Source organism: Manis pentadactyla, chromosome 15 (genome assembly GCF_030020395.1).
Source record: "Manis pentadactyla isolate mManPen7 chromosome 15, mManPen7.hap1, whole genome shotgun sequence".
NCBI classification, from domain to species: Eukaryota; Metazoa; Chordata; class Mammalia; order Pholidota; family Manidae; genus Manis; species Manis pentadactyla.
This window is the reverse complement of record NC_080033.1, coordinates 23534581-23552458: the sequence shown is the minus strand read 5'-3', so window position 1 is coordinate 23552458 and position 17878 is coordinate 23534581. Positions and strand designations below refer to the sequence as shown.

General features: G+C 47.5%; 2 protein-coding genes across 5 annotated transcripts in view; one reads left to right on the top strand and one right to left on the bottom strand.

The window, feature by feature from the left end:
* ANKRD27 (ankyrin repeat domain 27) overlaps nucleotides 1-13911 on the bottom strand; it is a 65664-nt gene extending 51753 nt beyond the window's left edge. For 3 of the 4 annotated variants that reach the window (XM_036929830.2, XM_036929832.2, XM_036929831.2), the window contains exons 1-2: nucleotides 13761-13911; nucleotides 4629-4760 (exon numbers count right to left, since the gene is read on the bottom strand). In XM_036929830.2, coding sequence (XP_036785725.2) covers nucleotides 4629-4730 — 102 coding nt within the window. In that variant the 5' untranslated portion in view covers nucleotides 4731-4760; nucleotides 13761-13911. Of the gene's footprint in view, nucleotides 1-4628; nucleotides 4761-13760 lie in introns of those variants that run through there. The other variant, XM_036929834.2, reaches the window with a different exon arrangement.
* A 204-nt stretch (nucleotides 13912-14115) lies between these two features.
* RGS9BP (regulator of G protein signaling 9 binding protein) lies at nucleotides 14116-16336 on the top strand. Its single transcript, XM_036929934.2, has one exon. The coding sequence runs from the start codon at nucleotides 14940-14942 to the stop codon at nucleotides 15651-15653; it is 714 nt and encodes a 237-aa protein (XP_036785829.2). The 5' UTR covers nucleotides 14116-14939; the 3' UTR covers nucleotides 15654-16336.
* The last annotated feature ends 1542 nt before the right edge of the window (nucleotides 16337-17878 follow it).

Sequence of the window (17878 nt, the reverse complement as noted above, 5' to 3'; positions counted from 1 at the left end):
CTGAATATTTACAGATGAAATCATTTGACTATCCTATATAATTTTCTGGGACTTGCTTCAAAATAATGCAGAGGCCAAGGGTAGAGGGCAGGAAGGGGTAGAAATGAGATGGGACTGGTCACTGAAGCTGGGTAAGAGGTACATGGGGCTCAATATTATACTTTTTACTTCTATATGTTTGAAATTAAACATGGTACTTTCAAATTTTAATGAAAGTAAAACGAAAATAAAGAAAGGAAAGGGAGACCCTCGTGTTTGAGCCTGACTCAAGAAACAATCTCAAGACTTCCAGGTGGCCTCGTGGCTGCAGGGAACACAAAACAAAGACCCTAGGGGCCTGGAGAGCTGGCCACAGGCCAGGAAAGGCCATGACCCAGACCTCGGGGACTTAACACCCACAACCAGAAAGGCCCAGAGATGTTCTCCCTCCAGCTCTATTGATAAAGGAGTCATACGGTCCCATGCAAGGGACCAGGAAATTCTGAGATGCTTCAGAAGACCCCGCCCCTACTGTTACTACATTCCATTCGCCTATGTGCTCTTCCATGCCTCCCTAACCTGAGAAAAACACGACCAGCTCCTGATGCACTGGATCCCTTACCAAGCACACTGCTCGACATACAGTAGGTGTCCAACGCATGCTTGTTGAGGAGTGAACAGAGATCCTCCAAGTTCAGGGACTCTGCCCCCTCCACAGTTTTCAGGCTGACAGTGCTGTGTGGACCATTTCACTGCAAGGAGAAGCCACAGCTGGGCTCTCTGTGGCTCCTTCCATCCCCAGAAGAGTCCTGCCGGGACAGAATGAGGAAGCCAGCCGTGGAGGAGGAAGGCGAAGCAGCTATGAAGCTGCCGGAGAGAGAAGGGGCCAAACTACCAAGGCTCTCCCAAAGGGGGACGTCAGACCAGTTCTGGAGTGCATGTCATGGAGTTTTAACAGCCTATGTGGAGTACACAAAGTTTAGAGTTACTGCATAGACATACGTCAGGGACCTGTCATTTCAAAGCTTAAAAATAAGACTTTTTACTTAAACCCCTTGTAATTAACGAAAAGAAAGTAGAACAAAAGCACAGATCAGCATTCAAGGGACCAGGAAATTCTGAGGTGCTTCAGAAGACCCCACCCCTATTGTTACTACATTCCATTCTACAAGGTGCCCTCCCAACTTCTCCCCAGACTGCACAAGGCATGCCATGTGTGGGATCCCGTGACAACTTCTGTCCTAGTCCTCATCCTGCAAACAGTGTGTTTCTGGAATTCTCTGAAGGCAGGCCGTGTTCCCTACTCATCTGCGTAACCCTGGAAACCCAGCACAGTGCTTAGCACACAGCAGATGTTCAAAAATGTTTGTTGGCTGTATTGACACTAAACAAATCCTGAGAACTGGAATGCCGGCCTCAGTGCCCTGAGCTGGGCTGTCTAGGTATTTTATTTGCAAGTCAGTTCTTTGGAACTGGGAAGACATGCCAGATTCCCAGGCTAGTCCTCAAAACCTACACACCCCATGATTAAAGGGTAACAGTAAGAAGACCAAACTCACTCTCCTTTTGTAATTTTTGGTTTTCCTATAGGCAAATGCACACAGCTGCAGTCCACCTGGAATCCTGGAGGACTGTCCCTCTCTCACCCCTGGACAAGAGCCCCAAGGGCGAAGCAGGCCAGCCCAGCCCACTCTGAAGAAGCCACAGGGTATACTTTGCTAGATGCTATTAGGTACAACAGAGGTGACTACTGAGGCAGCGGGAGGTGGTCAGAAGCCTCTGTGACTGGAATCTGGGGCACACGGGAGGAAGAGCTCCCAGTGTCCAGTCCAAAAGCAGGTGTTGGCAGGAGATGCCTACCTAGCCACAGAAGCATCCCATCAAAGGAAGGTTTGTAAAGGAAGTCAAACTCGAGGAGGGCTGGGGCAGGTGAGGGAGCAGTCAAGCTGCACCCTCAGCTTCTACACCCTGCCACCTGAGGAAGAGGCAGCCAGCAAGCCTGGCTTATAGGGAGAAGTGTGAGGGGCACATGTTTAAAAGTACTGATAAAGCACATGAAGTTCTGTAGGGCCCAAAAAAGGACTCTGATCCCCAGGGCCGATTCAAGAGTGACTAAGGGCCCAATGGCCAAGCCCCTGAAAGAAACTCAGCATTCCTGCTGAGGCCACACAGATCCCTTAGAGGTAGCAGACAGGAGGAGTACTCTTCTAGAGGCGACAGGAATAGTCTAGTTTTTCATTCAACCAAGAGACATGGATAGAGCACAGACGGGACAGGGATAAGCTCGTGCCCCCATCACTCAGCCAGCAGGGCAGAAGCCAGCCATCAACATCTGACCGGGCTGAGCACACCAGCAAAAAAAAAACCCAGCTCCCTTCCACTGGGGACTCCTGCTTGCGGTGTTCTTGAGTCTCCTGAGCAAGGCCAAAGGCAGCCAGAAATTCAGTGCTGCCAAATGTGGGCCCCAAGCAGCAACTGTGGATCCCATGGATCTCAGGAGGGGCTGCAGAAAGGGACCGAGGGTACCACTGGGAACTCAGGTTGGCACTGTCTTAAGAAGAATCTCCCACTCCTCAGTGTACCCAAAAGGAAGAGGACCTGGATGCCAAAGTTCATGTTCAAAATTGCCTCTTGCTGAAGTGAGCTCAAGTGGGACTCCACTGCTCCCTGCCGGAGAAGCACCTAGCTGTGCTGGGTGCTGGCACACAGTGCTGAGGAAGACAGGCAGGCTCCCCAAAGCGTGCTGAGAATAACGGCACTCCAGGGTGGCATCTTTAAAGTAAGAGAGACTTATACATAATAATAGACTTTTATCTGATAGCATTTTTTAAAATATCACAGATAAAGATTAGAAGGAGTATTTCCAGATTAGGTCACGCCCTCCCAGTTAACATAATTGCTTTGCATCTGGTACTTTTTCTCCATGACATCACAACTACAATCAGTATATATTTGCCCAGAGTAAGACCATCTCTCCCACTAGAACTGAAGCTCCATGAGGGTATGGATGGTTTTGTCTACTCATGTTTTTTGCTGAATCCTCCACATCAAACACAGTGCCTTGCCTAGAGTGGCATTCATAAGGACTATGAAGTGAATAGGTGACAATGAATGTCTTTGGTGAGCTTTATGAGATTGTTTTCTTCAAAAACAGCTGTATTCTCTTTTTAAAATAATGAACTGGATGACTTCTAAGATCCACAGTAAAAAAATTCTGGGAAAAATATATTAGTCACAGAACCAATCATAAAAACTGAATTTTTCATTAAAAAAAAAATTTAACAAATTAGGCTCCTCAACCTAAGTGTCCAACAGTAGATGAATGAATAAAGATGTGATACATATACACAATGGAATATCATTCCGCCATAAAAAGAAAACGAAATCCTGCCATTTGCAACAATGTGGACAGATCTAAAGAGTGTTTCGCTCAGTGAAATAAGCCAGCTGGAGAAAGACAAATACCATATGATTTCACTTACTTGTGGAATATAAAAACAAAGCAAAACAGAATGAACAAAACAGCAGTAGACTCAGACACTGAGAAGTGACTGGTCATTATCGTGGGGGAGGGGTGGGATGCAATGGGCAGGCAGGGTGAGGGGGATAAAGGGACACAATAATTCTCAGTCATAACATAAGATAGTTACAGGGATAGTAGTACAGCATGGAAAATATAGTCAATGATTCTGTAACATCTTTCTATGTTGACAGTAACCACACTAGTGGGGGTGAGGATTTAATAATATGGTAACTATTAAACCACTGTGCTTCTATTTGAAAAAAAATTTTTTTTTCCAAAAAGCAGAAATCAAGATTCTGATGGCAGAGGCACAGACTGGGTCAGGCAAAAGTCAGTTCCAGTTCTCTGGAGAGACAGCAGAGAGCCTGAAGTTAACCTGAGCTAACCTGACTCCTCCTTTGGTTTGAATCCTGGGCTGCCTGAGGGGCCAGAGTAAAGTCACACCACATGTGGCACAATGCGCCTGGCACTGTGTCCCAGCATTGTGTATATGTAAGATGCTGGCCAACTCCACCAGCCGGAAAACTGGGAAGACCTGCCGTGCGGTGCCTCCCTCCAGGCAGCAAATGCCCCACCAACAGACCGTAGTTTCTCTTGCGTGCCTGTCTCATTCCTGTCACCTGGCTGCCCCTCTAGGCTATTGAGGTTGTGGCCTCCATTATAAGTTCTTTCACCACAGCTCTTTGCCTTTAGGAAATGCCTTTGAAAGGGACATCTGAATGTGTTCTCATGTCCCCTTATTCTATGGGAGTGAGCACCTACTCACAGACATGAGCTTCTGAGGCCCTGAGGAGGAATGTGACTTCTGCCCCCAAGAAACCCTTATGGTCAATATGGAAACAAGAGAAACAGGTGAATACCAGGAGACCATTGTCAATGGGGGTTGGGAATTCACAGAAAGCACTATGTCCTGGGCTGATGCAGTCTCAAGAGGCTTCCAGGAGGAAGTAGCTTATGGCAGTCCCTCTGCTCATTCACACACTGAGCATGGTCTGGGGCCTGTTACACTGAGCAGGTTTGTAACTGACTCCCTGTAAACTTAACCAAGGTCTACCAGACTTCTGGCCTCATCAGCACTGCTTGGTCCACACCTGAGAGGGAAACCCCTCAGGATCGATGCACTTACAATGCCATGGATTTGGGCGACCTTGTTGCACAAGTCAGGACGCCACTTTTGAAGAGCCAGATAGAAAGGATTTTTCAGAAGATCTTCATCATACAGAGCCATATGGACTTCAGGTGGGGCAAAGCAAGTCTCCTGGTACAAGGAAGGAAAAAGCAGTAAATGACCACTTTCAGATTTACTTGACCTGGCAATTTCTAAAAAACATCCCTGACATGTATTATTCTCTCTACAGACTCAACACTCCATAAGAAATAGCAAAAATAACCCACCAATTCCACGATGATTTTTTTTTTAGTGGTTAAATGTATAAATTATATTCAGGAAATCTTGTTCAACACCAAGTCATTGTAAAAATAAAACTGGCTACATGACCAAAATTAAGGCTTTTAAAGATAGACCTATATTTTTAATGAAATATTTAACATGCAGAAAAGTAGAGTAATAATACAAACCTACCTCCCACCCTGAATTACCAAGTCATAATACTTTGCTGTATTTGCCTCAGATTTTAAGGAATAAAGTATATCAGGAGACTGGAGTCCCCCGTGTGGCCCTCCCTGATCCCAGTCTCCCCCCCACTCTCAGAAGCAACCTCTATCCTGAAGTTGTGGATCCTTCTTGCTCACCTTCCTATGCCTTTAATTCTTATGTATTCATAAATAATACATTATTTTATAAGCTTTAAACTTTACATAAATGGTATCACACTGTAAGCATTCTGGAACACATATTTTTCAATCAACATTTACATTTTCAAGTTCTAACCATGCTGACCCACACTGCTCTCACTCATTCACTAATTTCTGCTGTATAATACTAAACGCACATGAGACAATTTATCTATTTAGTATCTTATCTTGAAGTTGCTTCCACATTTTCAGTACTATAATCAGTGCTGGAATGAACCCTCTTCTACCCTTATGTTTCCCTGAGCACACATCCAGGAATGTCCCTAGGAGAGGTTCTACAGGGTCTAATCCACCTGCACGGTGATCAGATGCTGACAACACTGGACCACTTTCTGCCTCTGACAGAGGAGTGCACAAGCATTCCCCTGCCTCACATCACATCCTAGCTTACATTTATTAGTATCATCAGATTATCTCATTTCTGCCAGTTTGTGAGTATAAAATAGTGTTCTGCAGTTTTTAATTTTCATTTCTCAGACTAATAAAACTGAACACAATCTATGTTCTATAAATTATCTTATCTTTTGCCCACTTTTCTAATGGGTTGTTGGCCTTATCCTTATGGTTTATAGTTTTTTCTACATCTGGACACTAAAATATATTACAAATACCTTCTCCCATTCTGTAACCTGTCTTCTCATTTTTTCAAACGGGTGTTTTCAGAAAAAGAAATATTTGAATCTAATGTAGTTGAACTTGTCAATCTTTGTCTTACTGGTGAGCATTTTTTGGATCTTAGAACTCCTGTCACCTGGCGTGGTCCATTCCGAGGTGACTTCTCCATTCCCCCTACAGGAAGGTGGAGTCTACTTCCCAACCCCTTGAGTCTGAGCCAGCCCAGTGATTTGCTTCTACCAACTAACAGAACTGATGCTCTGTGATCACTGAGGACCAGCCTCCAGAGTCCTTCAAATTCCACAATCATTCCCTTGCTACCCTGAGACCACAATGCCATGACGAAGCCCAGGGGATAAAAGACCAAGGGGCAAGAGAGAGGCCAGGTGGTCCAGTGAGCACAGCCCGCCCACAACTGAATACAGCCGCATGAGTGAGTCCAAGTGAGACTAATACAAGAACCACCCAGCCAGCCTCCAGAATACAAAACGGTGGCAGTTTTAAGCCAAATTTCAAGCTGGTTTGCTGTACAACAAAGGCTACCTAAAACTACATCCTTTCCAACTGTAAGGCCATAATAACAGTCCCTGTAATTTCTAAGAACATTGAGGTTTTTCATTTTTAGGTCTCAATTCATCTTTGTTTTTATACATGCTATGCCTCTAATTTAATTTTTTTCCCGTCCGGCTATAACAAAATACCGCAGACTGGGTGGCTTACACAGCACACATTTACTTCTCACCGTTCTGGGAATGGAAAGTCCAAGATCAAGGTGCCGGCAGATTTGGTTCTTGGTGAGGGCCTACTTCCTGGACTGCAGCTAGCCCTTCCTGCTATATCCTCACATGGTAGAGAGGGTGTTCTCCTGTCTCTTTCTCTTTTTATAAGGGCATTAATTCTACCACAGGGTCTCACTCCCGTGACCTGATTAGATCCTAAAGCCCTATCCCAAATAACATCACATTAAGGATTAGGGCTTCAACATATGAATTTTTTTTTGGCAGGGAGGCAGGGGCATTGGCAGAAACATTCAGTCCGTAGCACAGGCCATTTGTTCCACCACCACTTTTTTAACAGTCTATCCCTTTCACACTCGCTGATAATGCTACCTTTGTCATACTAAGTTCCCATATATGTCTGGCCTGTTTCTGGGCTCTACTCTGTTTGAGTGGTCTAGACAAGTGCCACCCAACAGATATATGTGAGAAATGCAATTATATATACATTATGCATAATTACATATGTAATTTTAAATTTTCTAGTAGCCACATGAAAAAAAGAAGCAGGTGAAAATTTTTAACATTTTATTTATCCTAATATAAACAAAATATATTTTTAGCATATGATCAGTATTTTTTAATTATTAGTGACATGTTTTACATTATCTTTTACTTCTACTATGTCTTCAAAGCCTGATGTGTATTTTATTTACATTTACAGTACTTCTCAATTTAAACTAGCCACATTTCACGTGCTTAACAGCCACACGTGGCTTGACCACATTATTTTACATGACTATATAGCTTCATAATAAGCCTTGACATCTCAGCGAGAAAGTCCTTTCCCTGTTCTCCGAAACTGCCTGGTTATTCCTAATTAATTACAGTATCACAATGATTAGAATCAGCTTATTGATTTCATGAAAAACCCTGCTGTGACTAAATTTATGGACTGGAGAGAATAGATCTTATCATTCATGAACATGGTATGTCTTTCCATGTATGTCTTCTTTTATGTCCTCCAATAAAATTTTCTAAACAAAGATCACAGGTCACATACAACTTTTAGATTTTCTCATGTTGTGAATGGGGCCTCCACTGCCCCTAGTCTGCTCCCCTTACTACGTATCAGTGATTTTTATTGAGCTGTCAGAAAATATGAATGGGCACACAAAAAGAATCAGAGTTCTAGGTTATTCCACCTCTTTGAGCCTCTATCTCAGTCTGTGCAATGAAGAATACAAATACCTATCTGTATTTGTAAACAGGATTCCCATTTACACACAATTTTTGTCATATTGCATATCAATGCACCACCACTAACTGCCAGCCTACATGGTGCCTTTGTGCAAATTTTAAAAAGGTACCCCTATAGAGAGAAGTCATCAAGAAGATGCAACCACAGGTTTACCTGTAAGCTGGATTCAGGCAATGGGAGGCTCCTAATCCCCTTTCCCATCCTTGGAATGCAGGTTCTGTTTGCCTTCCCTGCTCCCAGAGGCTGCCCCAAGGATATAATCTAGACATAGTTTTGTGGTTTTGAGACCATCTGGACTGTATCTGTGACTGCAACCCATTAAGGCATCTATAAAAACTTTTTAAGAATTGGCAGCTGGGTGCAGAGATCTAGTTATCTGTGGTCACCCAAGATAAGCCTGGTGTACAAGATTCCTTGCTTATTAAACCTGCCACTTATCAATCTGGAGGGCCTGCTTCTTTCTTCAGTCCTTCCCTGCCCTCTGAGAATGGGGGCTGGTTTCAGACTACATCTGAGAAGCTCCCCAGGAGCTTGCAGACCCGCAATCCCATCTTCCCATGAGTACAGTCCTGTGCCAGGGCTCATGGCTTGGTAAGCCACTCACAGGCTACATTTCAGCTCCAGTTTACCAATACCTCTCCTCCCCTAGGTGGGGCACCCGTGCAATGAACAACCTGCACAATTGTACACAATAGCTCCACTGTTAGTGTTTGACATTTTCCTTTAAACACCCACTCCCTTTTAAAATTTATTTTAAAAAGAACCCGTATTAGTACTTTAAATGGAAAAAAATATACCACTTTCCATAAAGAGAAGACAATCTTAAATTTAAAATTATTTTTCAAATTGACATTATTTAAAACCTTGCTAATACCACTGCCTGTCAAAAGTTCTGAGCTTAAGCCTGAGGCCTCTTCTCTGTATTGAAAAGAATAAACTAGCAACTATTAAAGAGCATCAAGTAAATTTGTCCTTGATACAATCAGATGAATGAAACATGAGTGAAAAAGTGGATTACTTTCTCACTATGTAACACTATTTACTCCAAAAAGCCTTCTTGGGAAAACATCAGAACAGTTCTTCCCTTACAGCTAATGATAAAAACAGCCACCATCTGACAGCATCCTTGGTTCGGGGACTATGGTAACTTCCATACAGCCTCATCCCATTCTAAAGCTCATGATAACTATAGGTATAATCATCCCATGTTGCAGATGAACAATTCGAGGTTACACAGATGTCAGAATAAATTCTAACACCCTTTCTTTAACCATTACACCCATCATGTAAAAAAAACATGCCTTCGTTGAGGGTTATTTCATGAGCCACAGATGCATAGATTCCATACTTCATTTCCCACAAAGGAAAAGTGCCCATAACAGACAGCCACATAAGCCCCACATCAAATTCCCCAGTCTGGTCCAGCCAGAGAGGCCCCTAAGCTCCCGGCAAATCCTCTTGGGCAGAAGAGCTCAGCATGAAAATGGCTACATATAATCCCTTCCTGAAGCCAGGCATAGCTCTGCAACAATTCAGGTATTGAAATTGTTGAATTTAATTATTATTAGAACCCAAATAATCCTTTTATGAGTCCCTACCCGAACAACTGGATAATGTGATTTTGCTGGGACAGTCACAAGAAAACAAAATTATCCCTGGTTCCTGACACAGTTAGTTCTACAAGGCAGAATGCAAAAGATGCCTCGGACAAACACCACATGAGTAACAGGATGTGATACGGTCAGACTAAAGCTGAGAAGGAACACTTCCTCTGTTCTTCAGACAAGATGCTGGCAGAGCACGAGCACCTCTATACCCAAGATGGAGGTGACAAGAGTGGGCTTTGACGATGGAACTAACAACCTGGTTGCTTGGACAGGTAAGGACCAGAGGAGGGAGCAGCAGGGGAGAGCGGTGGGGTGGGGAGTGGGGAAGCATCTCTGACAGGCACCAGAGCAGGGTCAAAGGTTTAGGAGACACAAACAGGTTCCTGTAGGAACAGAAAATCCAGAGTAAACTTTTTTTGACTACAGGAGAAGCTGAGTCCAGGGAAGTAATAAGACTAATAATAATAAAATAATATATATATATATATATATATAATAAAAATAATAGTAATAGTAAGAGTGGGTCAGAAAGGGGCAGTAAGGTAAGGAAAGGCCCCTGAATGCCACATCAAAACTCAGTTGAAATGCATGAACTGTGTAAACACACAAGACTCTTGGCAAGCACTGCTGGTGAATGGGGCAGAGTTCGCTGTTTCTGTTCCAAGTCATCAGCTTTCTCTTGAAAATCAGTCCTCCCAGTTGCCACTAACTGAACCCTCTGCCCAGAAGCAGGGATTCAAAGGGCTCTGTCCAGCACTGTTCTCAACTTTTCTGTTCCATTGTTAAGAATATGTAATAATCACATACAATCTAGTGCTTAATGCCAGAGTTTAATTCTTATATAGGGGTAAATGCTTAAAGATAATTTAACACCATGACAAGTTTACTAGCAAGAATTAGTTTTATATTTTAAAACAATATGCAAAGTAAACTGACTTTCCCTTGTAAAGTTGGAAAGATGAGTGAATGCTCTTATAAAACTTATTTTAAAGAACTCTACCCCTACCTAAGCTCAGATGATGGGATGATTTATAAGAAAGCTAGTGAAGTTAGTCGAAGATACCAGAAATATCCCTGAACATGATTTCTGAGCTTACTCTATGAACAGGGGAGCTAGGTGAGGACTCAAACCAATACTGGACATTTCAGGAGGTGATGTGCATACTCGTGGTCTTTCAACTGTACTGCCAACCGGGATGAGTCTGGGTGATCAGGGACCAACTGGTAACAGCATGCAGCCTAGCTCAGGAGAATTCAGCACAGAAAAGTCTGTGCCTCACAGAGATGTACTACTACCTGCTGAAATGTCACTGCTGTGGCTGTTCCTATCCTTCCAGGGCCCTGGCCAAAGACCCTGACAGGGCATATTCTCCAACTGATAAGTAATATTCTCCAGCTGGTTGGATTTGTGATTCAGAAGAAAAAGACAGAAAGGGAAAATTTTATACTTACCTATGTTTAATACCAAATGGAAGCAATTTGATAATGTAAGGAATGATATTACAGTCACTTGGGTCCTGGCCCATAATGTCCATGAATCCTACTCTTATTTTTCTCAAAGATCCTCTTCAAATCACCCAGCCTGCACCTGGCCACCTGGCTCACTTTAGGCACACTCTAATTATTCATCCACTTGAACAAAATGATAGTGAGGTGTTGAAGGAAGCTTGAGCCCCCAGAGAGGAATATCTCTCACATGACCTGGAAATCCACTGCCCATATCCAGGAAAGGGTTTGAAGCTGGCCCCAGGCAGCCACACAAGCACTAGAAAAAAGCCAGAAACAAAAACAAACAAAGCTCTGTGCACTCATTGCTGGCTAAAAAGGCCTGGAAGAGGGGTGTGCCCACCAACGGAGCAGGAAAGTTCAGAGGAACCCATCAAGTAGCTGCAGGTGGCGCCACCAGCACCCACCTCCCTGACCACATCTTGGACAGAAGGGCAGGGGTTCCAGGGGCCACACTTCAGGGGCTCGGAGATGTGGAAGCAACCTCAGGACAAATCAGGTCCAGATTCCTCAGGTCTCAGTCCTTTCTAGGTCTGGTAGCTATCACCACATGGTCACATTCCCCTGCTCCTCTAGAAGAGGATGAAGCTACTGGACACCAACCTAATCCTGGCAATTCATTAAACAGAGGGACAGCCCCAACAGAAACACTAACAATACACAGACATGTCAATACGAAAGACCCAGCAGCTGCCGCTCTAAGGACAATACAGTCTAAGAGCCACAAGGAAGCACAGCCAACACCTTGGCACCAGGCCCTGTGCAGGCACTACTGCTTGCTCTACCAGCAATGCTGCCAGGCAGGATTATTTCAGGTGACAAGTCAAGGTGGGCAGAGCTCAGTCAAACTGTCCTCCCAACTTAAGAGCTCCAAATGCTTTCCTGCCACTGGGGCTAATCCGAAGTATCTTCCTGCTCCCATTCTGCACCTCCCCCTTGGGGACCTACAGGTTCTGCCTGGTCACACTCAAAACTGCCCACCCAAGACAATAAAGTGATCTTTTCAACACTGAGGTCTGCACAGTACAGCAGCCCTCCCTTACCTACATTTTCACTCTCCTTGGGTAACTGAAATGGCAAGACAGAAGCAGAAGGTCCTCCTTCTGACGTATCACCAGGTCAATAGTGCCTAATGCTACTCACAACGCCTAGTCATTCACCTCACTTCATCTCATCACGTAGGCATTTTATCTTCACACATCACCACAAGAAGGGTGAGTATATTACAAAACGATATTCTGAGAGCCACATTCACATACCTTTCATTACAGTAGTTATAATTATTCTATTTTATTATTAGTCATTGTTATTAATCCCTTGTGTGTCTAAATTATAAATGAAACTTTATCATAGGTACATATGCCTAGGAAAAACACATAGTATATATAGGATCTGGTATTACCTGCAGTTTCAGGCATCTGCTGGGGATTTGGGAATATACACCCTGAGGATGGGTGGGTGAGGTGGGATGGGGTGGGGAGGTGGGTAGCTTCTCCTCCACTCCCTACTAGATGAACTCTCAACTTCCAGAAAAGAAGTGTCATTAAGGACCTCTCACTTCCGGCCTCCCCTTCCCCTCTGCAGCCTCATCTCCCCTGTTTCCCTGGAGTGATGGGTTCCCCCTCCTTCCATTCATTTTGTCCTGAAAACTACTTTGCCCCGTCAAGGCCTTTTGGCCAGTGGGTAGCTGAGACCCTCCACCGCAGAGAACTGGCCAAGGCCCAAAGGGCCCAGGACCTTGCCACCAACGGCCGCTAGATCTACCGTTTAAGGGACAGAGCCCTGAAAGCAAGCCCCTGAGGTCCAGCGTTCTGGACCCTCCGTGCTGCCTCACAGCCACGCGAGGCGAGGCGGCCTCAAGGGTATTCCACAAATATCCACTGCCCTTTTTCTAGGGCTGGGGGTGGCGGCGGCACATTACTTAATCAAAATAGAGGCCCCTCTCCATGAAACTCGTAAACTTACGAAAATCCCAACTCGACTAAAAACTAGTAGTCCCTTCAGTCTCATCATCCGGCCCTTCCTTCCCTAAATGTGCTACATCTTCCATGAAGTGGCACCACCTGCTCCCGTGGCCCAGCACTGGCAGCCTACCGTCCAATCTCCAGCACCTCAAGGGGTGGCCAGAGAAGCACAGCTCGGCTCGGGCAGATATGGCCAGTCCATGTTCTACAAAAAGAACTAAACACAGAGTCCGGAACATCTCTTGGTGCTAAAGAGTTTCCCTGGGGTAATCCTTAACCAGCAGGACGAGGAGACCCCGCCCCGCGAGAAGCAGGCAGGCAAGGGATTCCCCCTTCCACCACCGGGGGCCGCAAGGCCCGAGCCTCCGGAACTCCACCCACAGCCTCCCCTCCACCCGCGGGGCCAGGCCGCCAGAAAACCAGAGGATCCTCAGCCCCCGAGCGACAGCCCCGCCCACTGCCCCCGAGTCCGAGCTCACTGGACCCCGGACCCGCTGGCCAGCCCAGGAGCCGCGGGGATCAGAGGGCACATTTTCGCCACCTCAACCTTCGCACACGACACGCAGGGAGAGCCCTGCTGCACCCCAGACTGGGAGCGCGCGGGAGGGGCGGCCCACCCTGCGGGACAGGCAAGCCCAACCTGGGGCGCCGGCAGCGGAGGGGAAGGAGCCCCTCCCCCTTCCCGCTCCGGAGCCTCGCCCGGCCCCTGGGTCCCGGGGCGCAGCAGTCCAGAAGGTAGGGAGTGGGGGAGGAGGCAGGAAAAAAGACACTTACTTAAAGCCTACATAGTTTCACTCCCTGCCCTTTCCCGGAGCGACGGCGATGCCTCCCAGCCCCTCAGCGGGGACTTCAGCGCCCACCACCCGAGCTCGGCTGCTCCGCTCTCCGGCCACCCCCTACACCGCCGTGGGGCGGAGCCACGCCCCTGTCAGCCCAATGAGCAGCCGTCCTTATCCAGAGTGACGTGCAGGCAGAGCAATCATTGAGCCCATGCAGCCCGGGTGGGGCTCGGGCGGCGCACAGAGCTTCCTACTCTGGCTGGACTAGCCCAGAGCCAGGGACTGCGCGTGCCCGGAACGAGAAGAGGGCGGGGCTGAGGGCTGATCTGACACTAGGGGTGGGTCCAAGCTTGGTAGCCGTAAAGCGGGCCGGACTGCCATGCGGAGGCCCGGGGTCTCGCCCCGCGGATGGCCCTTTACTGGTAGCTTTGCAGAAAGGAGGTTACCAGTCAAGAGGCACAACACTCCCGTCGTTGACAGAGTCAAGGAACCAGGGTCCCTGGTTCTAGTCCTCTCTCTTGAATGGGCGTCGCAGGCCCTAGCCCGCCCCACCTTTTTTTAAACCAGGGCTTCAGTTTCCCATCTGTGAAATAAAGGAGAGTTGAATCTGCCAAGCGATCATATTCCAGAACTGTAATGGGGTGCAGAGGAGGAGGAAATGGGGGACCTGCACGTGAAAGCCCCGCGTGGGACCCCGCCTATCCGTGGTCCACGGGATGGAAGCGCCCAGAGGACAGAAAGGAGTGGGCGGATCCTAACAACCGAACCTGGTCGCCCTAGGCAGCATGCTAAGGCGGAGCATGGGGCGTGGCAGCTGGCTAACCCTGGCGACGGCACGGAAGAAAGATGGGGGTCGCCACCCGGGCTTATCAGGGGGCCTCCATGAAGGCGAGGGCCGGGCAGAGACTCCTCCTGTGACCCGGGGCGCATTTGGGGAGGATGGACAAGAGGACCGGAGACAGCTACCGGAGGCTCCCTCTCAGCGGCAGGTGCGCGGAGGCGCTGGTCGCGGGTCCTGAGAGCCTCTGTCGACAGTAGCGTCAGCACAAAGTTTGTCTGGGGCCATGAAGAGCGCGCGGGCCGCCGGGCCCAAGGCCGCAGTCGGGGCTGGCGGCGTCCTACCGCGCTGAAGGCGTGAGGCCGAAAGGGGCGCTGGCGGTCAGAGCGCACAGCCATGGCGCGAGAAGAGTGCAAGGCGCTGCTGGACGCGCTCAACAAGGCGACCGCATGCTACCACCACCTGGTGCTGACCGTCGGCGGCTCGGCGGACTCGCAGAACCTGCGTGAGGAGCTGCAGAAGACGCGCCAGAAGGCTCAGGAGCTGGCAGAGGCCATCCGCGCCCCGCTGACTGCCGCCCTGCGCGATCGGGGCCTGGGTGCCGAAGAGCGCGCCGAGTTCGAGCGCCTCTGGGTGGCCTTCTCCGGCTGCCTGGACCTGCTGGAAGCCGACATGCGGCGCGCGCTGGCGCTGGGCGCCGCTTTCCAGCTGCGTGCGCCGCGGAGGCCGCTTGTGCGCACCGGGGTGGCAGGCTGCGGGACGGGCATAGCAGCGCGCGCCCTGAGCGCCCGCAGCCTACGGCACGAGGCGAACAGCGACTTCGACGTGAACGACCAGCTCGAGCTAGAGCGGGAGATCCTTCAGGTGGAGGAGATGATTCACGACATGGAGATGAAGGTCAACGTGCCCCGCTGGACTGTGCAAGCCCGGCAGGCTGCGGGAGCCGAACTCTTGTCCAGTGGCAGCGCCGGCGCCTCCTCCGTGGGCGGCGTGTCCACGGAGGAACGTGCGCGGCCCTGTGACCCGAGCAAGGCTCTGGCCGCCACCGTTTTCAGCGCCGTGCTGCTGGCGGCTGTGGCCCTGGCCGTCTGCGTAGCGAAGCTGAGCTGATCGACACCTGACGGATCCCGCTACCACCATTGTCACCCGGGACACCCCTTCTGGGAGGAACCCAACCGCCAAGACTTTGGAATGGGAGGGGGATCTGGCATGTTTAAGGGGAGCGGTTCGAAATCCCTAGGCGCATTTATATATATACACGCGCGTTTCAAGCACACATCTGCCTGGACAAAACCTGGTTTCCTCTTGCTGGCCTAGGAGGAGTTAATTTTGCAGGGGCCACCAGGGCATTAGCGCTAATGTATGCAGAGTTTTATCCCCTATTAATAGACAATCGCGCACAGTGACAGTCCCCAGATTCCTCCGAGTTAATGGTTTCCCGAGCTGCTGGGGTGTATTTACACTGAATCAAGCTTGCAGCCCCCACCCGTCAGCGATTCCCAATCTCTGCGTGGGGCAGTTTAAAAAGGAGGTGAAGTGAAATGAAGGAGAGGGGAGCTGTTTTGCTCTGTGTGGCTGGTGGTTTTGTTTCCTGGACAAGCAACGCAAGAAGATGTAAGCAGTTTTTATCACCTTTATCATTTGGGGCCTAAATTTAGGAGCATATGCAAATAGAAGTTCGTGCAAAGTGCTTTCTCTTTGACGAACGATTTTGCTTCTTGGCACATAGCCACCAAAAGCAGATAGAAGAGGTCTAGAGTCATAACTTCTTTCCGCCCCCCTCCCCCCAAAAAGGTCTGACTCTGCTTAGGAATTCAGACAAGGGAACCTGCCTCCCCAGCCTGGATCCACTGCGCGTATTTGCCCTATTGAAAATCGCATTCCCGAGTCAGCCTGGGAGGGGCACAAGCTTTGGGAAGGGACACATGCTATTTAAACAGGCACTTTCTCCTTTGCTGGACTGTATTTCTGTTCCAGAACTAGACCAGAATTTTTGATCCTCTGTTGGGAGAGGGCTGGGGAATCCTCTTTGGAGCCCTTAATCCTATCTATCTCCTGCATTTGGTTTGCTGGCCTGGAGGAGAACTTGCTTTGGAGGGAGCTGCACAGCTCTCTGACAGGATGAAATTGCATCAGTGATGCACAGAGGTTTTCAGCCAATTAGCCCTGAGATTGGGTTAGAATGTAAAAGCTTTAACTCAGAACTTAAGAAACTTTTTAAAAATTACCATAATTTTCAAGAAAAACCACATAACCAACCATATTCTTACTATAAAAGCTGTTTTTAAATAAAGGACATTTAGCTAAGAATTCATAGGTGCCAATGAATCAAACACAGCAGTCTTTACTTATAAGCCTTGGTTACTAAACATACATCTGTTTAAGTCGATCTTCTTGAACACAGGAGGTCATAGCATAAACTACTGGAACCAAGGTTTAGATGGTTGAAGTGGCCCCTGCTTCTTTCAGTCAGTAAAGTTGAAAATGTGGAAAACCCTGCGACGAGGCTGAAATTTGACTGAGCAGTGCCACCTGTGGTCCAGAGAGAGCATTGTTGGAGAAGTAAGGCTAAGAAAACAGATGGCGTTTCTCTCTCTAAGGGTAATCTGGAATAAAACCCAGAGACTGATTTGCCTGAAAACTGACAAGGATTTTGGTTTTCTTTAGTACCCCAGAAGTGAGAAAGGGGACCAGGAGGAGGGAATTGAAAATTCATCAAAAGGGCAGCTTTGGAGGGCCGAGGGGTAGAAGCAAGTAGCAGAAGTGTTGTCTGGACATCCAGTCCTAAGGACCAACTTCCCAGCCCAGACCATTTCAGTTCCTCCTCAGCACACAGATTCCAGTAACTTCAATAATGAAAACATGGGGTCTATTTGTGTGTGTCTGTGATAATGGTTTTTTAAAGATCCACCAGGTCTTAAGCCAATTAAGAGTTTTATGACAATAACTAATAAAAGAAACTCCTTCTGCCTCATCCGAATAGAGGCCACTTCAAGTTATTTTGCACCTGCTGAACCAGGGCACCTTCAGAGATGACACAAAGTTTTTCAACCACTCTCTTCCTCCTGCCACACAGCACAACAGGGAAGCTCTGTCACCTTCCCCAAAGTTTCATCTCTCTCAGGAAAGATTTTAACATTTTCCAGTGTCAGAAAATGTCCCTAAAAACTAAGCCCTAAATATATTCTTTTGTTTCTAAGACTGTGACTCTGTGTTCTTATCAAGATGTTTTGGTTCACGAAAAAAAAAAAAAAAAACAGTGTTCAGCAAAACCTATTAAAGAAACAGCCCATCAGAAGTTGTGTGTCCATAGACAGCAACTGGGACAAACAAAT